The sequence below is a fragment of the Haliotis rubra genome, unplaced genomic scaffold (assembly GCF_003918875.1).
Source record: "Haliotis rubra isolate DU_JTF1 unplaced genomic scaffold, ASM391887v1 Scf741, whole genome shotgun sequence".
Lineage (NCBI taxonomy): Eukaryota > Metazoa > Mollusca > Gastropoda > Lepetellida > Haliotidae > Haliotis > Haliotis rubra.
The window spans coordinates 123,870-151,706 of NW_025767459.1; the positions used below are offsets into that span (position 1 = coordinate 123,870).

General features: G+C 40.8%; 1 protein-coding gene and 2 long non-coding RNA genes across 3 annotated transcripts; all 3 read right to left on the reverse strand.

Annotated features, from left to right (window-relative positions):
- Positions 1-950: 950 nt before the first annotated feature.
- LOC124259915 lies at positions 951-3,218 on the reverse strand. The gene is made up of 3 exons (XR_006893956.1): positions 3,123-3,218; positions 2,162-2,284; positions 951-1,242 (listed from the first exon to the last, which is right to left on the reverse strand). It is a non-coding gene; the product is annotated as an uncharacterized LOC124259915 (long non-coding RNA).
- Positions 3,219-3,610: 392 nt separating this feature from the next.
- On the reverse strand, positions 3,611-4,363 carry LOC124259916. Its single transcript, XR_006893957.1, has 2 exons — positions 4,156-4,363; positions 3,611-3,650 (listed from the first exon to the last, which is right to left on the reverse strand). It is a non-coding gene; the product is annotated as an uncharacterized LOC124259916 (long non-coding RNA).
- Positions 4,364-10,019: 5,656 nt separating this feature from the next.
- On the reverse strand, positions 10,020-16,741 carry LOC124259920 (smr domain-containing protein C11H11.03c-like). The gene is made up of 7 exons (XM_046694145.1): positions 16,472-16,741; positions 15,630-15,657; positions 15,391-15,515; positions 13,176-13,243; positions 11,383-11,480; positions 10,474-10,591; positions 10,020-10,211 (listed from the first exon to the last, which is right to left on the reverse strand). The coding sequence occupies exons 4-7, from the start codon at positions 13,220-13,222 to the stop codon at positions 10,109-10,111; spliced, it is 366 nt and encodes a 121-aa protein (XP_046550101.1). The 5' UTR covers positions 13,223-13,243; positions 15,391-15,515; positions 15,630-15,657; positions 16,472-16,741; the 3' UTR covers positions 10,020-10,108.
- Positions 16,742-27,837: the final 11,096 nt, after the last annotated feature.

Genomic DNA, 27,837 nt, shown 5'->3' on the forward strand with positions numbered 1-27,837 from the left:
AACATTGCATTGGAAGTACTGGAAGGCTACGCTCATTGAACCGTGAAGTGTCACGATTTTAGCCCTCCCGGCCATGAACCGTTTAGGCTGGTCCATTGTATGAAATAGGTAACAGTCAGGAGATTAGCAGTGCACTGGACCATGAACTTTGTTGTTATAAGCTGTAGGGGTTATGAGATGTTGGGGTTTGGGGAGGTTATACCGCTACGAAACGCTCAACTCTCTTGGTCGTTTATATGCAAAAGATGGTAAAATTAACGGAAGCGCGACAATGCAACATTTTGGCCATTTGTCGAGGTTTGAAATATGAAATATTAATATATTTCTTTCAACGAAAGGGCGACAATGCGACATCGCGACAGTTTTCAATGTCAAACTATATCGCGTTGTAATCCCATCTAAGATGTGTAAACAAAACGTTAAAATGCGCGATAGAGCGACAGTTGGTCAAAATGTCGCGTTGTCGTATTGTCACATTTTGGTTAATCATGCCACTTTTGATCATTTTGTACGGGCGACAACGCGACAATGTCCCTTCCAGTACTCCATACTTTGAATACGGTGAACAACGTGCTTATCAACTGTTTGACAATTTGATATTCCCTTATCGGAAAGAATTCTTGGTTTGCGTGTTTATAACCAAAAACTTAAAACAAACTGATATATCAAACATTTATTTCCTTTTCCCGACCACTGCTCATTTTAGTCGAAATTCGTAAAATGAACTACAGTTATAACGTACTAAACGTAGTGGTCCATTTGATATCGTTACATCCGTTGTTAACTGGTTCGTTTGTGATATTTATATTTTTATTTGTTTAATGTTTATGTTTGAGTATTAGGACAGGTATAATTAATTTATTATTATTGTTATATTATTATAGGATATTTATATAGCGCAGATATCCACGCAACTTGTACATGCTCAAGGCGCTGGTATCTTCCCCTCGATCATTGGATGTCATCTCAACTGCACATCGTATTCTCAATCTCAACTCCTGGGACCATACAACTCTTGCAGCCACTAGGCGCACCGAGTTAATGTGGCTTTCCAATCCTTATCGAACACATGTGGGTATGATTATACTGGTATTATTAGGAAATGGTCTGATGCTTGGTCTCTCGAACACATGCATGCGGGTATGGTTATACTGGTAAAAAGCATAAAATGCTTCTTAAACCATATTATAATAATCAAGTTTTACAATGATACGACCCGCATTTTTTGGATCCACCGTGTATCTGAAATAGAAAAAAACACAATAAGCAAACGAACAAACCGTTAACTAACTCACACGTTATCACATAATTGTTACACTGGGGAACCTAGTACATAAAGCTTTCCCTAGTCAAGTAGAAGTCTCGGGTTTGAATTATTACATGGTTACTCAGTTGATTTACAGGCAGATCAAGGCAGACGTATCACCATTTCCTGAGATGCAGGGTAGGTGTGAGGATACACGAAGCGTTACTTTGTTATGCCATAGACAAGAGTTCGAATCCCAACATGTCAAGTTAATTTCCAGCGGTCCCCACCGTTGCATTGCTGAATTATTGTGAGTGAGTGAGTGAGTGAGCGAGAGAGAGAGAAAGAGAGAGTGAGTGAGTGAGTGAGTGAGTGAGTGAGTGAGAGAGAGTGTGAGTGAGAGAGAGAGAGAGGAGTGAGTGAGAGAGAGAGAGAGTGGAGGAGGAGTGAGTGAGTGAGTGAGGAGAGTGAGAGAGGAGTGAGTGAGTGAGTTGATTGAGAGAGAGTGAGTGAGGAGTGAGTGAGTGAGCGAGCGAGCGAGTGGATGCAGATAGCGCTAACGGACAAAGTTAGTGAGTGAGATGGGTTTAACGCCGCCTTTAACACTTTCCAGTTATACCACCATGTCAGTCTCAGAACTTTACCACTTCGGTGAAACCGCGGGGAGACCATCCATTCAAACCTACAATTCTAAGGTTCCTGGTGTAAGCAAGGGACGCAACTCTACAAGCTAACTGCCGTGCATTACACGACAGCAACTTATACACTCTAAAGGACCAGGGGTCATAATCGATGAGAATCAAGGATTATCATTAGATCATAGTACGGCCGAAAAGCACCCAATGCAAAACGAGCTGCAGTGCATAAGTCCACTTTGACAAAAGGAGATTTGTAAAATATAACGTCATCACTAACTTGTAGCCGTTTTGTCTCAGTTGTTTCTCAACGACCGGCTTCAGAACAGCACGCCCGTCAAGGCTATGATTCCCCTTCCTGTGATGATTGACAGTGTCTGTCCATGACGACTCCAGCTTTGTTCTGGGAAAAAAGGTGGATGTCTTATGGGTTATAGGTTTGGTTTTAAATTCTGGCCAAACTTGAAGTATGTTATGATTTGTTTCCAAACAAAATGAAAACTAACTATACACATGACACATCGAAATAATTTGCAATCTAAAATCAGAAACATTCCTGTTGGCAAGTTGAAAATAACAGAGGATAAAACTCGCTATATCTTTCATAATATTGTTTGCTTCTTATTAAATCAGATTCTATTGGACAAAAAGACCCTTAGCGAAACCTTATTTATAATAATTTGTTTTCAGTGTTAGTTAATTATATTATAAAACCACACAATGTTCCTATTTGTGTAAAAGCAATTCAATAAAAAATATGGTGTTAGCTAGTGTGCTAGGGTCTCTGATGGTATATAGTACAGTCAGGTTATACAAAATATATAGTCTCCGTTGTCTGGTTAATAAAGGGCATGAAAATCGGTGGTTCGGGCGCTTGGCCGCTGTATATGAAAAGACGTTAGAACATGGAACCTGCGCACCTGCCCTCTGATTCTTGACTTGTAACTAAACTGACAAACAGAAGGAAGTACGCTTCTGTGGGGTATTTTCCATATTGTTTTTAAAACAAACAACTTCAATATTTTGAAAAGATTTTCATTGTGGAAGTCACAAACATTGTGTACATTGGTTTGTGTAGTTTAGAACGGAGTTTGCTAGGAGCACTTGAGGAAGGTATCGATCCCTGTTTAACAAAAGCACGGAATATGGGTGAGTTGGCACTGTAACACCGGCTGTGCTAGTACTACCGCGCACACACACATACGCACGCGCGCACACACAACACACATACACACATTTACCTTGTTTCTTTTCTTTCAGGAACTTTTCAACAAGAGACCGCGCACTCTTAACAGATTCCCCGTGAAGGTCAAGGGTATTTGAAGTCGGAACTGTTTAAAATATACAATAAATCGTAAAACCACAAAAATATGACATAAGAACGTACATATATTTAAATATTAACCCTTCATATGCACAAACGGTGTACATTGTTTCCTACCCTTCAACTCATAGAAAACAGGTGTTTCGATCAACAAAATACGACTTAACGGATCAGGTGGTTAGCTAATTGCAGGTCAGGGTGCCCTAACGAGGTCGAACCTTATTCATAACATCAACCACCGGTTTATGTGGTCATGATTCCATGGTTTACCTACCGCAGGTACACGACTGGAACAAATCTGAGAGTTCTGGTTTAATCAATACACATCTCAATAATCATTAGCAGATGACGATGGAACACATTTAACTGTCTCATTACAAATACCTTTTGGTACTTTATGTTTCCTCTATTTGTCTCGCCACTTTGTGTTTCGATGTTCCATTTTCTGTGGATTAGAAATATAGAACCATTATGGAATTAACATTACGTCAGTAGTGGACAACCTCATAAAACACGTTAACCCCTTAACCACGGCACTACTATACTTAAGCAACTAGTATTTTCAGTGTAATGTCTTTATCCAACTCAATAGCGATTTTGCCGAAGTGTTACTGAAGGTACAGCTAGGTTCTTGACAGTAAAAAGCCTACCCTGATGATAGATAGAGAGAGAGAGAGAGAGAGAGAGAGAGAGAGAGAGAGAGAGAGAGAGAGAGAGAGAGAGAGAGAGAGAGAGAGAGAGAGAGAGAGAGAGAGAGAGAGAGAGAGAGAGAGAGAGAGAGAGAGGTGCAACCTGAATGTGTTTCTCTGTCAACGGACCTGTAATATTACTACGGGATCATTTACGGTTCTCTGACTGAACCTGGTTGAGTGTGCATAGTAATGGTACGACACCAGGTTTTATTTCTTTTTAGTTTGAGAGGTCACATTGGTTATTTCAAAGGTACTTACCTACAATATACACAGTACACGCAGCCGATGATGATGATTAGCGACACTACAATTGCCGCAACAATGATCAGTGTCCGAGTTATTTCTTCCATAGCGTTAATGTAGCTGTTTCCTGGTCTAAATGATTTGAATCATAGACGTTAGCTCGACATAAGAGAAATAATCGCAGTATGACATAAACGAAACCAAGATAGATTTTATTCATTGGGAAAATCCAAATCCATGCTATAATTAGAAACAGCTCATATTTAACAGAAAAATTCAAACCAATCGGAAGACGACAAGTCTAACGCCATTCCATTCGTCACCACTCGCCCGTTTCCGTAACCTGTGCGGAATAACGCGAGTTGGTCACGAATGGTCAAACATCCTTATAATTCGGCACCCAGTCTGGTTCCCATTTGCAAACGTTTTGATCGAATCTCTGTTGATATTGTAAGGTTATAGTGTGTCGTTCCCTCGTAGCGCACACACCAGTGACTGGTGAGCGTCGTTATAATCGCTCGAGCTGCAGAACTTGAACGCTGTGACTTGTTCCACGGCTTCGCGTTGTCTCGGCAACCACGAGGTATCGTATTTACGCCGCTTGGTTATGTCTAGACTTGCACAAGTCTCTAAGGAAATAATCAATAGTGAAAATGATAACTTCTAAAAAGTATAAATGTCCCTCTAACAGACTGGCGTTCTTACTGTCCGCTTATCAAGACTTGCATCTTTAAAGGATAGAATTAGTATACACCCATGGGCTTTTAAGCCTTCAGTAGCCATGGAGCAAGGCGAGGTTATGTCTTTCTCCGTAAGATCGGCGGTCGACACAGAAATGCCCGAAACTTTTGAAAATGTGTCATTTTTCATTCTCAGCAACTACAGGTTGTTCAGCTGAGCTACTCTACATATGCATGACCCGGGGGTCATATGGCACAAACGGCAGGTCGAGTTAACTTCATTAAATAGGGGAGCAAAGAATGTTATTAATGTTGCTGCTCGCTGCCTAAAAGCTCGAATCGAAAACAATAAACCATCTGAAGCTTCTTTGTTAAAGAAAGTTAGGACATTGCTGACGATTTCTCGACATTGAGGTGCCTAGTGGTTAAAGCGTTCGCTTGTCACGTGCTCGTTCACTCCCCACCTGGGTACGATGTGTGAAGCCCATTTCTGGTGTCCCCGTTTGATATTGCTGGAATATTCACGACACCGAGAAAAGCGGCGTAAAACTGAACTCACACGCTCTTACTCACCTACATTACACTGAGGAATATCATCGTGACTGAGTCATGTTGAGTTTACTGTATTCCATGTCATCGGGCCATACACGGAATATGTGAGTGAGTTCAGTTTTACACCGTTTATTTTTAGCAAAGTAGTTTGCTATTGCAAACCTCAAAACAGATAGAAACCGAATTTGTTAACTTTCATAGAAGGATAAGTCGAATAGATCTCTAATGGAATGTAGTTTTTTGGACATGGCCAGTTTCGATAAGTTTCTCATTTCCAATTCTGTTGTTACGTAATGGACATACACATACTATTTATCAACTGCATCATGATAAAAACATAATCTTGGATGTTTTCCCTGGAGTGAGTTTAGTTTTCGCTGCTCCAGTAATATCACGGCGGGGGACACCAAACAGGGCTTCCCACATTGTACCCATGTGGGGAATCGAACCCGTTTCCTCTGTGTGGCGAGCGAAAGTTCTAACCACTAGGTTACGCATTCACTCATAATCCAGGATACTACATATATTACGGTTGTGCTTTCTCTACAATCACAAAAATTACAACCAGCACCATGGATTGACACGAAGTCCAAACATTTGCGTTAATTTCTTGCAAAGTGCCCGCAGCAAGTCGTTATAAACCAGATGCTCATTAGCTGCTGTCCACACAAGCTATCCAGGGTATATCTGCTAGCATACCGAAGGACTATAGTGCAGTGAAAACGTACCGGTGAATATTAATTTAAACAAAAAGTAAATGGAATAAAGTGGAATTATCATTGCGAATCCTCATAATTTATTTTGCCAAATGAACTTTAAAATTTCAGAATTTTATTCAACTTAGGATAAAAGTTGTTTAACAAACGATCATAGTTTCAAATCGCTATTATTGGTTTGTATTACAAGGGGGTATGCACATTAAATGAAACACCGAGAACAAGTAGAGTTGGTCTAAGTTAACGTTCATCACGAACCGCACGTGCGTTTGTTTCACTGTTCCAACTACTGCGCTTACCCCTTTCTAATACAGACCAATGATAGCGATTTCAATGTATGATTGTTTGTTAAACAATTTTTATCCTAAGATGAATAAAATTCTGAGGTTTAAATGTTCAATTGGCAAGGTAAAATTATTACGATTTGTAATATTAATTTCACTTTATTTGATTTACTTTTTTGTTTAAAGTGAAATTATTCGGTACGTTTTCATTGCAAACAGACTATAGTCCGTCTCAAAGTCTCTCAACCATACTGTTTTCTCTTCCACCCAGCCCTTAGTGTGATGCTAAAGCCCTAAATGAAGCAAGAATAGATTTTCATCTGGTTCTGGCTCTGAATCTCCTATCTCAATGGTCGTCACGATATGGCTGCAATATTGCCGATGTGACGTTAAATAATAACTCACTCACTCACTCTATCTCAATTGGGCCCCTTTTCAATTTAAAGAAGTTTGTTTCCATCCAATTCACATCTGGTATTGACAGATTAAACGTTCGTCGAACCGAAGGCGTGTCCGGCTGCAATGCCTCTTGGTGGGTTATTTAAGAAATATTAAAATATTAAGTGGGTTGTGTTTGTTCCGGACATCCATTCTAAATTACGTTCACAATCCACAAGTCGCCGTCATTGTCACCACCCGCCAATTTCCGTATCCTCCAAGAACATTCGTGACCACCCGCCCCTTTCCGTAACCTCCAAGAACATTCGTGACCACCCGCCAGTTTTCGTAACCTCCAAGAAGATATTCGGCTTGTCGCGGAACAGCACGCGTGGGTCACGACTGTGAGTACAACCTACACACTCTAGGCACACCAGAAATGGGTATCACTCATTGTGCCCATGTGTGGAATCGAACCCGGGTCTCCAGCGTGACGAGCGGACGCGTTAACCATTAGGCTACCCCACCGCCCCCAATTTCATTTTGAAAAACGTGTAGTATAATGACATAGAAACAATACATAGAGTGAGGAGACTGTGGCAAAACAAGGAATTTATGTAGGTTCCACAAACTTAGGGTGTTGGTCCACTTCTTCATTCAGGTCCATTACAGTTACAACTCATAGTTACTATGCAAAAGGGTGTAACACATTTAAAACGGTTGAAAACCGTGTGGCCCTCTACTCCAACGCTGACATGGTTTGCTCTTGGCCGCCCTCTCTCTCACTACTACATCATTCGTGACCAACTCGTGTTATTCCGGAACAAGTCGAATAGCGACTCGTACTATTCATACTTGAAAACGATACAAGAACCTGTATCGAAACGTCGTACCCAAACAGTAGTTGAAATCACCAACAGCGTTGATCGTGAGTTATATTCATGGTTCCTCGAGGATGGGTAAGAAGGTCCGAAACGCCCTCGTCTCGCCCAAATGTTGGTGCATCCATTCAAGAAACTGTTTGTTGGTTGCTTAACGCCACCGTTGTTTCATTCCAGCTATATAGCCGCGGTCTGTACATCCAGTGATCAACAGCATGAGCATCGATCTACGCATTCGGGACACGATGACATGAGTCAACCAAGTAAGCCAGCCTGACCACCCGATCCCGTTAGTCGCCTCCTTTGACAGGCAGTGGCTGATAAAGACCAATTCTAACCCGGATCTTCACGGGTATTTGGTCTGAGGAACCATGAAATATATATATTCAGGGTAGCCATGAACATAACTCACGATCAACGCTGTTGGTGATTTCAACTACTGTTTGCAATGAATTGACGATGGTCCCCGACACGTGATAAAGATCATGACGTCATCAAACACGACACTAAGCTCTTCGGTAATAAGAGTTTTTATTGCAACATGTGAAAAAAACCTCCATATACGGAGGGGAAAATACATAGGTAATGCCCTTTCAAAATAGTAGCAGTGATACGGCAGAAATCAGCAGTTCAAGCAGTGAAAATACCACATATATATCATGTCATGTACATCGCTACGGGCACAGGGAGACTAGTTGGAGTAGTTGGATGTTTGGTTGGTTTTTTAAACCAACAATCAGCAATATCCAGCTACATGGCGGCTGTCAACATTCAACATTCAGTATTACTAGGCTACCCCACCGCCCCTATTTTGTTAAGGCACGGGAACAGGAAATATCTGATATAAAGAACGGGTCCAATAATACATGGAAGTCCTTAGTAAAAGGGATACAAAGTTACTATCGCCTCCACAGTCTGCACCATGAACGTAGCTAGCATTTGGCAACAACTTGATTCGTCAGTCGTCACCACTTGCCCCTTTCCGTAACCTCCATATTCGGTATTTCCGGAATATCACGAGTGGGTCACGAATGGTAAGTTCGTGTCCCTGATGAATGTTGGAGAATGATTGCAGACTGTGGTTGCCGATTTCCTCGTTTAATGTTTTGGCTTCACCATACCACTGGCCATGGGGTCACGGATCATCCCGCAAGAAAGATCTGCCTATGAGCGAGTAGGACTTAATGGCAAGTGAAAAGGGAAGAGTTTTCGAGGGGGCCGACACCTTGGTTCCCCATAACCGCCTCGGTTTTCGATCTGGAAATTCTATTTCAAAGTTATATCCAGTAAAACATTTAGCCGGTCAGTGATAAAGGAAAAAAATGCAAATATTATAAAAATATTTTATGATTTGTAAATAATCGGAGATGAAGAAGAGCGCTGGAAGCCTACAACACACATTGCAGAGTTGGTGAGAACAGTAGCCCTTACAAGTGAGTGAGTGAGTGAGTGAGTGAGTAGGGGTAACGCCGCTTTTGGCAGGGGGACATCAGAAATGGGCTTCGCACATTGTACCCATATGGGGAATCGGGTCTTCAGCCTGACCAGCGGACGCTTTAACCATTTGCTACCCCACAGCCCCCCTCAGTAATGACATAGAGAAAAACATATATCAAACGAGGGACAGATGAGGATATACGGTAACTGCAGCAATGGTCCTACCTCCTTTAATTCATTAGGGAACCTGGTAATAATTACATTACCGTGTTTGTCCTGATAATATTGAAATGACTGTGTTTGATCCAGGTATAGGAAGTGAGTGTTATTTTAAGCCACAGTCAACACTGTTCCGCTCTGCAACAGTGGCCTTCGGTTGGATTTACTGAATACTGAAAACATATTTCGGGTCTAATATAATCTGACTGAAACACATTTTAAATAATACAGTACTTGAGCAATACTCTGTACAGCTGCATCAGAAAGAATGACATAAATAGTACGGATTCATTTTCCTGCAAACTCTTCTCATATACTTGACTCGCTCTGTAAAATCGTGCATTCAAGATATCAGCTTAGATGGTAATATCCACATTGCGAGGTCAAGTAATGAAGCACAGATACTTCTAAAAATATAACATAGAATAAAAATAAATAAAAATACAACATATCTATATGGTCACAAACCTAACATGATTGTTTCCCAAATAGTTTTGTGTGAGTATTTTCACAATTATTTTTCAGGTTATGTACCTGATGCTGATGTGTGCTAATCACGACACACACATTCAAAATATTTCTAGTCCAGCAAAGGTACTAAGGCATTACTAATGACAGTGAGTGAGTGAGTTGGGTTTTACACTGCTTTGTGCAATATTCCAACAATATCACGGCGGGGGACACAAGAAATGGGTCTCACACAGTGTACCCATGAAGGGAATCGAACCCGGGTCTTCATCGTGACGAGCGAACGATTTAACCCCTGGGCTACCCCACCGGCCCCGCAGTGATGGTAGTGAGGGCAAGTGATTGGTTGAATGTTAACAGATGAGGCAGCATTCCTGCTTGTTCCCCCGTGGTCTTGGAGTGGCACGTGCACCTCTCTGGATGTCTACTGTAATTACACCCGGGGAAAGAGTGTACCTGTAAAAATATGGAATTATGATCGTTGAAAATGGAAGATTTCATAATCATCTCATGAAACATGTACAATAAGCCGGTTCAACTTCAATCAAATACACGGATATATGCCAGTTATATATCATTTTACTTGAACCTGTCAGATTTACTTTTAAGCGTTAAGAAAAAATATCGGGTGTATTTTATTTATTTGTATATGTGTGAAACATACCCGTGAGGAGCACTGTCACGAAACATAAGTAGAAAGGGTATATTTAGAACTAACTTATATTTATGCTTCTCGAGATAGGCGATGACAGCCGGACGTATCTTAGCAACGCCGTCAGTGCTGTGGAGACCCTTCCCAGTGATAACCGTCAGTTGGTGTCTGCCTGACTGGTCGGCTGAAAACGTGGAGCAGTAGTCTGAACAGAGTTGTGTCCCTTTGATGTTGACTCCGTTCACAACTTCTTTAGACCTATCGCTGTGTGGAGCTTGTTCAGTGAATTACAAAACACAACCATACTTCCAATCAATAGTTTAGACTCACTCAAAGCACTCACTATATGTTGTGGATATATATATGGTTACATCGAAGATTGATTTCTCCACTAACTTGGGGGAACCAACTGCAAACCTTATACAGAAGAACTGCACGAGGATCATGCATCAAATTGCTGAAAAGCATGTGCAAATATCGTGCATGTAAACAGCTGCGTTTTGGTGTAGAGGTTTGTTCAGAATTCGCCAATTATCACTGAGTTCCACCATTTATTGAACTCATGACAAAAATCTATTCAACGTTACGAATTTGTTTTACAATACATCAGTTCATGTGCAAACAGTACCTTTAAACAGTATGGAATATTTTGCAAAAAATGGGTTAGAACAGTTGCCTGAAGTATGTGGTTATATTTACTCCAGTGAGTCTAAACTTTTGATGGGAAGAATATTTCGCAAGCGGCTGGTCAGGCTCGCTGACTTGGTTGACACATGTCATCGGTTCCCAATTGTGCAGATTGATGCTCATGCTGTCGCTCACTGGATTGTCTGGTCCAGACTCGATTATTTACAGACCGATGCCATATAGCTGGAATATTGCTGAGGGCGGCATAAAATTAAACCCACTCACTGAACTTCCCAACTTATAAATGTCACTCAAAGTATTTATGAGAAGATTGGTTTCCCGTGGTACCTTGTCTATGCTGATCTAGCACATCTTCCACACAATCAATAGCCTCATCCACGTAGAATCCGTGCAGATCGAGCTCTCCCTGGTTGATCGAATCTTGCCTGAAAGAAATGATTCTCTTGAAGCAATACGTCACATGATTTCCATTAAGAAACAAATGCCTGGTATAATCGCCTTCCATCTTGAACCTCAAGTGAGTGAGTTAAGTTTTACGCTGCCCTCAGCAATATTCCTGCTATTTGGCGGCCGCGGTCTCTAAATAATCGAGTCCGGACGAGACAATCCAGTGATGCACATCATGAGCATCGACCTACACAAATTGAATAAGAAGACAGGAGCCTGACCACCCGATCCCTTTAGTCGCCTGTTACGACAAGCATGGGTTATCATCATCAATATATTCACAAAATAATGACAAAGTACTCCTCCTGCACCAACCCTCTGGATCTGCCAGTGATAAAACTACCAATCGTATGATAATATAATCTGGATTTGCCAGTGATAAAACTACCAATCGTATGATAATATAATCTGGATTTGCCAGTGATAAAACTACCAATCGTATGATAATATAATCTGGATTTGCCAGTGATAAAACTACCAATCGTATGATAATATAATCTAGATCCGCCAGTGATAAAACTACCAATCGTATGATAATATAATCTAGATCTGCCAGTGATAAAACTACCAATCGTTTGATAATATAATCTGGATTTGCCAGTGATAAAACTACCAATCGTATGATAATATAATCTAGATCTGCCAGTGATAAAACTACCAATCGTATGATAATATAATCTGGATCCGCCAGTGATAAAACTACCAATCGTATGATAATATAATGTGGATTTGCTAGTGATAAAACTACCAATCGTATGATAATATAATCTGGATCTGCCAGTGATAAAATGCCAATCGTATGATAATATAATCTGGATTTGTCAGTGATAAAACTAATAATCGTATGATAATATAATCTGGATTTGCCAGTGATAAAACTACCAATCGTATGATAATATAATCTGGATTTGCCAGTGATAAAACTACCAATCGTATGATAATATAATCTGGATTTGCCAGTGATAAAACTACCAATCGTATGATAATATAATCTGGATTTGCCAGTGATAAAACTAATAATCGTATGATAATATAATCTGGATTTGCCAGTGATAAAACTACCAATCGTATGATAATATAATCTGGATTTGCCAGTGATAAAACTACCAATCGTATGATAATATAATCTGGATTTGCCAGTGATAAAACTACCAATCGTATGATAATATAATCTGGATTTGCCAGTGATAAAACTACCAATCGTATGATAATATAATCTGGATTTGCCAGTGATAAAACTACCAATCGTATGATAATATAATCTGGATTTGCCAGTGATAAAACTACCAATCGTATGATAATATAATCTGGATTTGCCAGTGATAAAAATACCAATCGTATGATAATATAATCTGGATTTGCCAGTGATAAAACTACCAATCGTGTGATAATATAATCTGGATTTGCCAGTGATAAAACTACCAATCGAATGATAATATAATCTGGATTTGCCAGTGATAAAACTACCAATCGTATGATAATATAATCTGGATTTGCCAGTGATAAAACTACCAATCGTATGATAATATAATCTGGATTTGCCAGTGATAAAACTACCAATCGTATGATAATATAATCTAGATTTGCCAGTGATAAAATTACCAATCGTATGACAATATATTCTGGACCTGCCAGTTATGAAACTACCCATATGATAATAGTCAAATTGTTACTGTTGACGGATCAGAAGGTCCACGGCTTCTCCGTTGGCGTCCTCCATATCCTCCTTATTGGCGTGAGCCTGAAAGAAGAAAGTGGGTGGATGAGCTGTGTTGTATGCTCCATTGGACAGCATAAAATAGTAGTTTCATCACTGTCACCTCAAAGCTGCCTCCACCTCACGACTGCTTCTGTGGAAGCCGGGATAATTGTGATGATGGTGCCTGGCAGAGGATCAGGCAGGGATTATTTAATTTGGCCTTGCAAAGGGGCGCAACTCTACAAATACACAGGTGAAAGTGCAAAGGCTGGATATGCGTATGTGTGTATGGTATATCTTTATGTTCTTGTAAACATCCTTTGCCCTCCTGAATAGTGGCTGCATATACCACTGAATTTAAAATACAACAGGATGGCGTGTGTAGCTTAACTACCGCTGCCGCTGCCTTGCCGAGCCGCTGAAAAAGGCAGACAGTACATTGATGGGGATCCAGGGCGATATCTAGTTAACATATTGCTACAGGTTGGCGTGCTGCTGGTACTACAATATCATGCTGCTGCTACTACTGCTGCTGCTGCTACCAACTGCTGCTGCTGCTGCTGCTACAACCACTGCTGCTGCTACTACTGCTGCTACTACTCTACAGCTACTACTGCTGCCACTCATACTACTGCTGCTACTTCTACTGCTGCTGCTACTACTACTACTATTACTCCTGTTGCTACTACTGCTGCTGCTACTACTACTATTACTCCTACTACTACTCCTGCTGCTACTACTACTAGTGCTGCTGCTACTATTACTACTGCTGCTACTACTACTACTGCTGCTACTACAACCTACCACTGCCATTACTACTACTACTACCTACTCACCGCTGCTGCTACTACTACTCATTACTACTGCTGCTACTACTACTGCTGCTGCTACTACTGCCACTACTATTACCGCCGCCTACTACTGCTGCTACTACTACTACTACTGCTGCTACTACTACTGCCTGCTCACTACTGCTGCTACTACTACCATTACTCCCACTACTACTACCATACTACTCACTCACTGCTGCTGCTACTACTCGCTGCCACTACTACCACTACCACTACTACTGCTGCTACCACTGCTGCTACTTTCAACTACTACTACCACTGACTGCTACTCACTTCACTGCTACTGCTGCTACTACTACTACTGCTGCTACTACTATTACAGCTACCTACTGCTACTACTACCACTGCTGCCACCATACCACCGCCACCACACCTGATACCACTACTGCTGCTACCACTCTACTACTACTGCTGCTGCTACTACTACTACTGCTACCACTACCACTACCACTACTGCTACTACTACTACTACCACTGCTACTACTTACTCCACTGCTACTCCACTCACTGCTGCTGCCACTACTATTTACCACTGCTACCACTGCTGCTGCTACTACTACTACTACCCACTACTGCTGCTGCTACTACTGCTACTACTATTATCACTACTACTACTACTGCTGCCACTACTACTACCCCTACTACTACTGCTGCTACTACTGCCACTACCAGCATTACTACTACCACTACTGCTACCATACTACCATAATTACTACCCCTGCTGCTGCCACTACTACAATACAATACTGCCACTACTACTGCTACTGCTACTACTACCATTACTCTTACTACTGCTGCTACACTACTACTACTGCTGCTGCTACATACTACTACTGCTTACTACTTACTGCTGCTACTACTACTGCTGCTACTACTACTACTACTACTACTACTGATGGTACTACTACTACTGCTACTGCTGCTACTACTACTACTGTTGCTACTACTGCTACTACTACCAGCTGCTACTACTACTGCTACTATACTACTACTGCTGCCACTACTACCACTACTAATGATGCTACTACTACTGCTGCTTCTACTACTATTACTCCTGCTGCTGCTACTACTACTACTACTACTACTACTACTACTACTACTACTGCTGCTCTTGCTTCTGTTACTATAACAGTATCTTCTTCTTCTTCCACTACTACTACTACTATTACTACTACAATGCCTGAACATACTAATCCTAATATCAACTAAAGCTGTGATAATTCACGTTTTTCCTACAGAGGGATGAGAGAAAATGTGTTGGTATATTTCATGTGGAGCATGTGGACGTGATGTTTTCGCGTTTTCTTCGAATTAATTTAATAAATCACTTCATATCACCTGCTGTGAAAATAAGTGAGCGTCTGCTTTGTGTCCGCTACTGTAGGCTTGTTTTTAGCACGCCCAGACAGATCATGGTATCGCTTACGATGGTCATTGGCCTTCGCCCGTAGCCCTTCAATATGCTGCAAAGAAAATAGTACACAATTTCACAGTTTTCATTGTTTTGAAATGGAAAATTATTCAGAAAATAATTCGTAAAAATATACATTTTACTGTAAAGTCTGTTATATACCTACCCCTTTTGTTGACGGGCTTGCGTCTGAACTACAACATAAGAAATACGTCAAAGGGTAATAGTGAGTGAGTGAGTTTGGTTTTACGCTGCTTTTAGCAATATTCCAGCAATATCACGGCGGGGGACACCAGAGATGGGCTTGACACATTGTACCATGTGGTGAATCAAACCCGGGTCTTCAAATGCGTGCAAGTGAAATTTTCAGTTTAAAGAAATATCCAATGACATACGTCGCTGCAGACAACAACAACAACAACAACAACATTACATCACGCATTTACATACATCCCCATCACAAGTTTATATAAGAAATATTGAAAAATGCAATATTTTGAGAAATCAGAGCGACTCTAAAGTTTGGCTGTTTACATTACCTAGATCAACCCAATCTAAACGGCTCGGTAGTGGTGATTTTATGAGCGCTTCAACCGTCCATCAATTTGGTCATTTGTTGACGATATATTTGAAACAGTTTACAGAATCAATTAATTGATGTGTAGAATCTAGAATTACAATACACTACTCACTTATACAAGTGTAAGTGAAAACACAATGTGATGAGAAAACAATGTTGTCACTTGCAGTACAGCACCAAGAGAGCCGAGACCAATATTTGTCTGCGAAAACAATGCACACGTATATAGTACACACCACTGGGGCGTGTCACGCTTAGAAACAGCGTTAGAAAGACATATAGGTATATAGACCCTACCCTAGTACTATTTAAAAGGACAGTACTTGGGCAGGGTCTATATACCTGTATGTCTTTCTAACGCTGTTTCTAAGCGTGACAAGCCCCTATGGTACACACAAGATTTACGACTGTATACAAGTTTGACCTACATTTGGTACTGGGGATATCTGCTGCCCGTCAGCACTTGCTTTTCATTTCTGGTGTCATCACCCGATGTATCACTCTGAAAGATAGACTTCACTATCCCCATGGCCTTTCAATCGTTGCCGTCTTCTCCAGACCGCCAGGACAGTGACAGCGTAATCCGATCTGATCTGCTGAGTGAACGGGCCTGATGAAACACTCGTCGTTACTTCCCTTTGACCACGTTGTCAGGCAATCGATTCTTTGAGGTCAACATTGAATACGGTTTGATGTCTGTCAGCCTGTAACAACAGCTGATATGTCACTATATATGTAAATGCCAACAGGTGTATAATTGGCTAGTGCTGTATCGATACGTATAAAGTAACGCTGGATTTGTTTATATGGATGGGAACATTTACATGGATATTCCCTAAAACTTAAGTACTGTTCATAATTTATGGCTAAAGTACTGTCGGAAATGCTAGAAAAATGCTTTTTGACTTATATTTAATATTCAGAGGTATTACAGTTACTTAAATAACAAATATCACTTCAAGAAACATCTACCTAATGTAGACCGAGAGAATAAATTTTGAGACATGCCCTAAAATGTGTTTTACTGATGAAGTACAAAAAACTTGGAAAAATAAGGGGTAGTGGGACGTTATTTGATACAAACATTAATTGCCTGTGTTACGTCATCAGCATCCACGGTATCGACAGGTGAAATTGACACCTGAGCACACGCTCGGGCGAGGGGTCATCTCAATAGATGTTTTCTGCAAAATGTTGAATATGTGTACGTATACGTATCGGTTATGTAAGGGATCATTTGTGTATGTGTGTTTGTTTTGAAATAAACATACGAATTACTGTACATTGGAAAGAGTCCAATCACTTGTGTTATCTTATCGATTGATTGTAGAAATGTGCAACGTTTTAATAAATGTTTTGCATGTCAACAGTATATTTCATTGAAAACATATGGATGTAATTCGGTCAGTTTAATCTAGTTGTGAACATTGGCCAAAGATTTAACGAAGTCACTGGTGTAGCTTCTTTAGAATATGTATATTTTTCTTCTCATAAAGTTTGTAGACGGCCCGTCTAAGCATTCCCTTGTCAAAGTTGGTTTTACGTTCCGGTTTTGCATTTGAGACGGTCCCTGTCTTGTCTGATTTGTTTACAATATTGTAAACTTGTTGGTAAGACATGCCAACAGCTCTACAAGTTTTGTAATAAACCCTTTCTAACTTAATGAAGGGTTTACCTCTGTCTTTTTCAAGCAGAAAAAAAACGTAAACCTTTGCAACAATCGACTGTAAATCGTTGGCCATAGTGGACGCTGTGATAAAGATGTGCATGCATGACGGGAAACTTATTTATCAAGACTTAACATTTATAATAATATTTCTTCAATAAAGAAACGATAATTAAGTAAAGTAACACAAACATTGAATATTTATTTGTTTAGGAAAAACGTTAATTCATATTTTTACACCACCTGTATTATTAGCATAAATGTAAAGACTATTTAAGATTTCTGTTGTTGAACTCTGAAAAAATCTTAAGTTGCTGTTTTGGTACCAAATTCTCTCCTGTAAACTGCCCTTTTAATGCATGGGAATGTTAAATCGATTGAAATAAAAATAAGGTAGACAATAGGCGAGTTGATACATTGACAACATAGTACATTTATTACCTTTATAAAGATATTAAGGCTAAAAATCATTTTTCTAGCATTTCCGACAGTACTTTAGTAGGGTGGGGGTGATTTTTATGGAGAAGCATGTACAATGTGAATGACACTCCACCCCCACCCCGACCCCCACCCCCACCTAAAATTTATCAATACAAAAGTGATACCCCCGTGTCATGTACAAAATCAATTATCCCTCCCCTTCCCCTAATTTCTAAGCATAAGTATAAACATACTTTAGGTACAAAATTGATGCCACCACCCACCCCCGCGTGTACAAAATTGATGACCCTCTAGCTCCCCAGAACAAAATGGATGCCCCCGCCTTTAAATCATCATCACCCCTCTAGCCATAAATTATGAACGGTCCCTTATAATATATTGATATATGTTGTGTCATTGTGGTTGAATAATGGTACGTTAAATATTTAAAATTAACGTTACATGAGCCATTTCTCAGCCATATAGCGTCGAGGATTACATATCAAATGAGTAAGCAGCGAATAGCTGCAAAATTGCTGACGCGACTTTAAACATTCACTCATTCACATATTACATGGATTTCAGTCCGCACAAAGTATATTGTGTGTGAAGTCAATCTCTTGAGTTCCCCGCAGTGAATTTGCAAGATTATTACTAAGTGTCCACATCCAGACTTGTGAGAGACCTCGGAGTTTGAATTGAAGCAGACTTTTCACTGCAGGAGCAAGTCAACAGGATGAGCAAGTCATGTTACTTTCATCTCAGCTCCATAGGCAACACCAGGAAGTACATCACAGCAGAATGTGCCCACATGCTAGTCAGATGTCTAGTGTTATCTAAACAAGTCTACTACAATGGACTGTTGACCGGCCTCAGCAAACACAATATCTCCAGATAACAGAAAGTACAGAGTACAGCTGCAAGAACTATTTCTCTAAAGACTAAATCTGATCACATCTCTCCTGTTTTCAAATCCTTGCAACAGAGAATCAAGTTCAAACTTCTCTGCATCGCGTTCGATTGCCTGCACAATCAAGTTCTCTCCCCACCCCTACCCCCATCCCCACCCCACCCCATTCACTGAACACAGGGCGTGTCACGCTTAGAACAGCGTTTGAAGGCATATAGGTATATAGACCCTACCCTAGTACTATATAAAAGGAATAGAACTAGGGTAGGGTTTATATACCTATATTTCTTTCTAACGCTGTTTTTAAGCGTGACACGCCCCTGTGTTACTGAAGTCATCCCAGTATACACCCCACCAAGATCACTCCGGTCCCAGAATCAACACCTTCTACAAGTTCCCAAATTCCACCTAGTTTCATATGGGAAGAGAGCTTTCTCCTATGTTGCGCCAACTCTCTGGAACTCTTTACCTCTAGAGATCAAACTCTGTGAATCTCTCTCAACCTTCAAGTCAAAAGTTAAAACCCACCTGTTTCACCGTGCTTATAACTGACTCTTTTCACTCCATTCTTTTTCAGCGCATTGAGCATTCCTAAGTGTGTGGACATTTGCGCTTTATAAGTGACATTATAATTAAATTATTTATTAGTTAGAGCGGCGTAAACTATGTTCACTCGCTCTCAACACAAACGCAAGACCTGTCAGCGTAGTGACTACATATGGTAAAACATAACCAGTGTCATAGATATGATATGTGCATATATCCTTATATTTCGTCGTCCGTGACGTCATTAAACAATTGTACGTGACATCAATGAAGAGGGTCGTCACACTTGCTTACCGTGTTTTACTGCACAAATGCACATGGATAAATTTAATGATAAAGAAATTATTACACTCGAGCAAGTGTGTCATATGACTTGAACGAAACTCGTGGAAAATTATGCAGAAATTTCAGACTCGTTTGTCGTATGACACACTTGTTCGTGTAATAATCTCTATTTAGTAGGTCACTCACTCTACCCGCAGTTCATAAACGTTATTTTCCTTTGAAACATTACATGAATTAGTTTATATCGGACACCAAATCAGAATTTGGACAATATATCTATCACTCCTCCAATAGTTCCTCATTACCTCTCCGGGGCGGCGGGGTAGCCTCATGGTTAAATCGCCCGCTCGCTACGCGGAGCCCATTTCTGGTGTTCCCCGCCGTGATGTTGCTGGAATATTGCTAAAAGCGGCGTAAAACCAAACTCAGTCAGTCAGTCGTTACGCGGAAGAGTCCCCACTTGGGTACAATATGGGAAGCCCTTAATTTTTGGTGTCCTTCGCCGTGATATTTGCTTGAATATTGCTAAAAGCGGCCTAAACCTATACTCACTCACTCATTTCTCCTCCAATACAGACACAGATCTGGTTACAGTTACATGTATACAGCCACTTACAGAGACGCGCTGGCTGCAAGGCTGTGCAGATTGAAGGGCTCACTGCACGCAAATATTCTCATCGTGTTTACGTGATTTAGACCCACCACAATAAGTCATATACTGAACATTTCCCATCCTTATTCAGATCACCAGAGTTATTTGAATTTGTTAACTGGTGTTGGTGACTCGCTTCTTATTGTTCGCCTCGACTCCGCTTTTCCTTGAAATTTTATTTTCTATTTATCTATTTTATCCATTTTTGCACCTTATCAAATCAAAACAATAAGTACTAAACAAGAGAAGGGAAGGTTATGACTGCAACTGGAAGAAAACAATGGTGATTTTGCTTTAGCAGATAAAACTGAAAATGTTTTAAACATTATTTTACTACATTTCTAATAACTGAAAATATGTATAATTATTTAATTCAACGGTTACGTTCTATACTGTTTCTATCTGTGTGATATTTCAGTTTAACCTTGCGATATAAAGAGATTAACTATATCTCTTTATAGCATACATATGTATGGGGAGTGCCACTCTTTCAAGACCTGTGTCTTAGCGCCGAACCTGGCGATAAGTGACATCGCTATATATTTGTCCTCCTGTATCTAACTTGATGCTCCACCTTTAAAGGCCAATTGCTCTGCTTGGAAAATTAAAACAAAGGTTCTCTGGTATATCGTTTGTAATAGCATCTAATGCCGCATCCAACAATATTCCAGCTATATGACGGCGGTCTGTAAATAATCGAACCTGGTCCAGACAATCCAGTGCTCAACAGCATGAGCATCGATCTACACAATTGGGATACGATGACATAAACATTATGTCAACCAAGTCAGGGAGCCTGACCACTCCATCCCGTTAGTCGACTCTTACGATAAACACTGGTTGCTGAATACCAATTCTAACCCGGATCTTCACGGGTTCCGCCATATCAATATTATCCAGAAGTTACATACAATTACAACAAAACCATCATAAGCGTCTGGCTTGAAAGGTTAAAGGCATCAATCGATCCTGCTTTCCCAACATACCGGCAGGATAAGTTGATAATGCCAAGCTAAAATATATATTCCTCGCATTAATATGATCCATGCTTGCGACAGTATTGACTTAATTCTCGACCTTGTCAGTGAAGCAGTGAAATTATCGTTTATCATCGAAGTGCACAGTGGCAGCTTGGGCGTCTTTTGGTAAATGAAAATATCAAATCGAGCATATTTCTTCGAAAACGGTGTTCCGTTTATTCTGCTGAACAGAAATAAATGCAAAGCTGAACAACATCATATATGTGCAATAACAGTCCCGTTCAACGTATTACACATTGCAGGAAAAATAATTTTTTGAAATGTAGTGTATTTTTTACTTAAACCCGACGGTGAATGCGAATTCGACTCCGATTTGAGTCTTGTCAGAAGGGAAGGGTAGTCCCAGACGTATTAACAGGACGACGTAGTCCTGTTGCTTTCTTAATTCTTAAGCGTGAATGAAGGTACGACCTAACTGTACCTGTCTATTAGTGTCATATTGCAGTGTCCTTTAGTGTTATACAGCAGTGTCCATCAGTGTTATACTGCAGTGTCCTTTAGTGTTATACAGCAGTGTCCTTTAGTGTTATACTGCAGTGTCCTTTAGTGGTATACTGCAGTGTCCATCAGTGTTATACTGCAGTGTCTATTAGTGTCATACTGCAGTGTCCATCAGTGTTATACTGCAGTGTCCTTTAGTGTTATACAGCTGTGTCCATCATTGTTATACTTCAGTGTCCTTTAGTGTTATACAGCAGTGTCCATCAGTGTTATACTGCAGTGCCCATTATTGTTATACTGCAGTGTCCTTTAGTGTTATACTGCAGTGTCCATCAGTGTTATACTGCAGTGTCCTTTAGTATTATACTGCAGTGTCCATCAGTGTTATTCTGCAGTGTCCTTTAGTGTTATACTGCAGTGAGTGAGTGAGTTTAGTTTTACGCCGCTTATAGCAATATTCCAGCAATATCACGGCGGGGGACACCAGAAATGGACTTAACACATTGTGCCCATGTGGGGAATCGAACCCGGGTTTTCGGCGTGACGAGCGAACGCCTTAACCACCAGGCTACCACACCGCCCCGTTTTACTGCAGTGTCCATCAGTGTTATACTGCAGTGTCCATTAGTGTTATACTGCAGTGTCCATCAGTGTTATACTGCAGTGTCCATTAGTTTTATACTGCTGTGTCCATCAGTGTTATACTGCAGTGTCCATCAGTGTTATACTGCAGTGTCCATCAGTGTTTTACTGCTGTGTCCATCAGTGTTATACAGCTGTGTCAATCAGTGCTATACTGCAGTGTCCATAAGTGTTATACAGCAGTGTCCATCAGTGTTTTACTGTAGTGTCCATCAGTGTTATACTGCAGTGTCCATCAGTGTTATACTGCAGTGTCCATCAGTGTTATACTGCAGTGTCCATCAGTGTTATACTGCAGTGTCCATCAGTGTTATACAGCATACTGCTGTGTCCATCAGTGTTATACTGCTGTGTCCATCAGTGTTATACTGCAGTGTCCATCAGTGTTATACTGCTGTGTCTAACGGTGTTATACAGATGTGGCCATTAGTGTTATACTGAACTGTCCATCAGTGTTATACAGCTGTGTCCATCAGTGTTATACAGCTGTGTCCATTAGTGTTATAAACCTGTGTCCATCAGTGTTATACAGCTGTGTCTATTGTCGCTATACAGCTGTGTCAATTAGTGTTATACAGCTGTGTCTATTGCCGCTATACTGCTGTGTCCATTAGGGTTATACAGCTGTGTCTATTGCCGCTATACTGCTGTGTCCATTAGTGTTACACAGCTCTGTCCATTAGCGTTATACAGCTGTGTCCATTTGTGTTATACAGCTGTGTCTATTGCCGCTATACAGCTGTGTCCATTAGTGTTATACAGCAGTGTCTATTGCCGCTATACTGCTGTGTCCATTAGTGTTATACAGCTGTGTCCATTAGTGTTATACAGCTGTGTCCATCAGAGTTATACTGCAGTGTCCATCAGAGTTATACTGCAGTGCCCATTAGTGTTATACAGCTGTGTCCATCAGTGCTATACAGCTGTGTCTATTGCCGCTATACAGCTGTGTCCATAAGTGTTATACTGCAGTGTCCATAAGTGTTATACTGCAGTGTCCATTAGTGTTATACAGCTGTGTCTATTGCCGCTATACAGCTGTGTCTATTGCCGCTATACAGCTGTGTCCATCAGTGTTATACAGCTATGTCTATTGCCGCTATACTGCTGTGTCCATTAGTGTTATACACCTGTCTCTATTGCCGCTATACTGCTGTGTCTATTAGTGTTATACAGCTGTGTCCATCAGAGTTATACTGCTGTGTCCATTAGTGTTATACAGCTGTGTCCATTAGTGTTATACAGCTGTGTCAATCAGAGTTATACTGCTGTGTCCATCAGAATTACACTGCAGTGCCCATTAGTGTTATACAGCTGTGTCCATAAGTGCTATACAGCTGTGTCTATTGCCGCTATACAGCTGTGTCCATTAGTGTTATACTGCAGTGTCCATTAGTGTTAAACTGCAGTGTCCATTAGTGTTATACAGCTGTGTCTATTGCCGCTATACAGCTGTGTCCATCAGTGCTATACAGCTGTGTCTATTGCCGCTATACTGCTGTGTCCATTAGTGTTATACACCTGTCTCTATTGCCGCTATACTGCTGTGTCTATTAGTGTTATACAGCTGTGTCCATCAGAGTTATACTGCAGTGTCCATTAGTGTTATACAGCTCTGCCCATCAGTGTTATACTGCTGTGTCCATCAGTGTTATACTGCAGTGTCCATCAGTGTTATACTGCTTTGTCTATTAGTGTTATACAGCTGTGTCCATCAGAGTTATACTGCAGTGTCCTCAGAGTTATACTGCAGTGCCCATTAGTGTTATACAGCTGTGTCCATCAGTGTTATACTGCTGTGTCCATCAGTGTTATCCTGCAGTGTCCATCAGTGTTATACTGCTGTGTCCATCAGTGTTATACAGCTGTGTCCATTAGTGTTATACTGCAGTGTCCATCAGTGTTATACAGCTGTGTCCGTCAGTGTTATACTGCTGTGTCCATCAGTGTTATACTGCTGTGTCCATCAGTGTTATACTGCTGTGTCCATCAGTGTAATACAGGTGTGTCCATCAGTGTTATACTGCTGTGTCAGTCAGTGTTAGTTAGCTGTGTCTATTTGTGTTATAAACCTGTGTCCATCAGAGTTATACTGCAGTGTCCATCACAGTAATACTGCAGTGTCCATTAGTGTTATACATCTGTGTCTATTGCCGCTATACAGCTATGTCCATCAGTGTTATACAGCTGTGTCCATCAGAGTTATACTGCAGTGTTCATCGGTGTTATACAGCTGTGTCCATTAGTGGTATACACCTGTGTCTATTGCCGCTATACAGCTGTGTCCATCAGTGTTATACAGCTGTGTCTATTGCCGCTATACAGCTGTGTCTATTGCCGCTATACAGCTGTGTCTATTGCCGCTATACAGCTGTGTCCATCAGTGTTATACACCTGTGTCTATTGCCGCTATACAGCTGTGTCCATCAGTGTTATACAGCTGTGTCCATCAGAGTTATACTGCAGTGTCCATCAGAGTTATACTGCAGTGTCCATTAGTGTTATACAGCTGTGCCCATTAGTGTTATACAGCTGTGTCCATCAGAGTTATACTGCAGTTTCCATCATAGTTATACTGCAGTGTCCATTAGTGTTATACAGCTGTGTCCATCAGTGTTTTACAGCTGTGTTTACTAAAGTTATACAGCTGTGTCTGTCAGTGTTATACAGCTGTGTTTATTGAAACTATACAGCTGTGTCCATTAGTGTTATACAGCTGTGTCCATCAGTGTTATACTGCTGTGTCCATCAGTGTTATACAGCAGTGTCCATTAGTGTTATACAGCTGTGTCCATCAGTGTTTTACAGCTGTGTTTACTAAAGTTATACAGCTGTGTCTGTCAGTGCTATACAGCTACGTCCGTCAGTTTTATACAGCTGTGTTTATTGAAACTATACAGCTGTGTCCATCAGTGTTATACAGGATTGTTCACTGAAGTTATACAGCTGTGCCCATTAGTGTTATACAGCTGTGTCCATTAGTGTTATACAGCTGTGTCCATTAGTGTTATACTGCAGTGTCCATCAGTGTTATACTGCAGTGTCCATTAGTGTTATACTGCAGTGTCCATTAGTGTTATACTGCAGTGTCCATCGGTGTAATACTGGTGTGTTTATTGACGCTATACAGCTGGTCTACCGCCGTTGTACATCAGTGTCCATCAGTGTAATACTGCTGTGTTTATTGACGCTATACCGCTGGTCTACCGCCGTTGTACATCAGTGTCCATCAGTGTAATACTGCAGTGTCCATCAGTGTAATACTGCTGTGTTTATTGACGCTATACAGCTGGTCTACCGCCGTTGTACATCAGTGTCCATTAGTGTTATACAGCTGTGTCCATTAGTGTTATACAGCTGTGTTTATTGACGCTATACATCTGGTCTACCGCCGTTGTACATCAGTGTCCATTAGTGTTATACAGCTGTGTCCATTAGTGTTATACAGCTGTGTTTATTGACGCTATACATCTGGTCTACCGCCATTGTACATCAGTGTCCATTAGTGTTATACAGCTGTGTTTATTGACGCTATACATCTGGTCTACCGCCGTTGTACATCAGTGTCCATCAAAGTTGTACAGCTTTGTCTATTGCTGTTATACAGTTGTGTCAATCAGAGTTAAACAACTGTGTCTATCGTCGTTATAGTCGTTACGTGTTAAACAAGAATCTTCTAAATTGATACGCGAATTTAATTTACATTCCTTCACTGGACGAAGTAAGGACGAAAAACCCAAACTTCGAACTTATGAGAAGAGTATTCACTGAACGAATCCATGCCTATTTCAGAGTCGCCATATTTGCAACTGATTGGCACAACACAGTCTTCATCATGGCAGTTTTGACGTTTGATAAAGGTGACGGCCAAAATGGAATTTAATGAACGCAGGGCTTCTTTGAGATTTGTGCCTCTGACAGGACCATTACGCAGAGACGCGCGTCGAATGCCGCTGTAATCAGGAATGGTTCTTTCCCAGTTCTATCTGGCCATTATTTGGCCCTTGGTTCCATCTGTAATGAACAGAAATGTGCCGGTGATATCGCGATAATTGAAACTGGGCTACACACTCCATGAAAGGAACAAGGCGCCCGAGGTATCTTCAGGATTTCTTGTAATACATCTTCTGAGTATTTTGCTTGTATGATGGCAATGTTAGGTTTTATTTATAAGTCGTATGCAATTATCCCCGGAAACTCTATTGGAAGGTACTGTTAGGGGGTCGGTGGGGGGACTGGGATTGTGGTTGGGTGGCGGGACTGGGGTGTCAGTTTACTGTATTGACACCTGGTGCTCATCCTTTTGGACGACTTTCATTGGAATATAAACAGAGTTTTGTCACAGTTAAACAGTGTATACATATTCTGACTATATATTATCTGTGGTAAATTGTTGATGCAATGCAAAACAGGATTCACTCACTCATTATCAAATACAATCGGGGGGTTGGGGAGGATGGTCTTTTTTACAGAGGTAAAGCAAAATCCTGTCAGATCGGCAAAGCCCCGCTTCCACTGTATAATATATGTGTTTTTAAGGGTAGTTTGTGTTTTTACAGACTTACATTAATCCTGACTGTTTCTCTCGGTTATGTGCAGTTCGCGTTCTGAGATACCACAGAACCTGCCTGACACTGAACAGCGCCATGTTGGTATTCCTTAATCTGTCGGAAAATGTAAAGCTGAATACGATCCTAAAACCCTGTTTCCTTACTCACGAGTGACTGATTTTCTACACATTAATCATATGAATAAAACATAAAAATATAATCAATTGTAAAATAATCAAATCAAACCAGTGACAATCGGGACCTTCTGACCAATTCCTCAAGTTCCGACTAATTCGTGCCCACTGCTTCCTCAATGAAATAGACACCTTTTCGCGACAGATGCGATTACAGTTTAAACTGAAGATTTCAGAAACAAATGAATCATCCTCTTTCAGCCTCGCTCCCGGGTCACGTTCTCCTTGCACTGAAAACGCCAATATGCAGACGACGTTTGCAAATCCAATATGGCGGATCAATATTTGACGTCTGCGCGTGTCCTGAGCAGACTTGCTGGAACCGCTTATTCGGCGATTCATTTGGAGAAACTTGATACAGATAGCAGCAATAAATTGAAAAGGGACGTTTTCCTTCTTGAAAGAAACGCAGAGGACGAAGACTGGACGAATATTGATCAAATCTTGC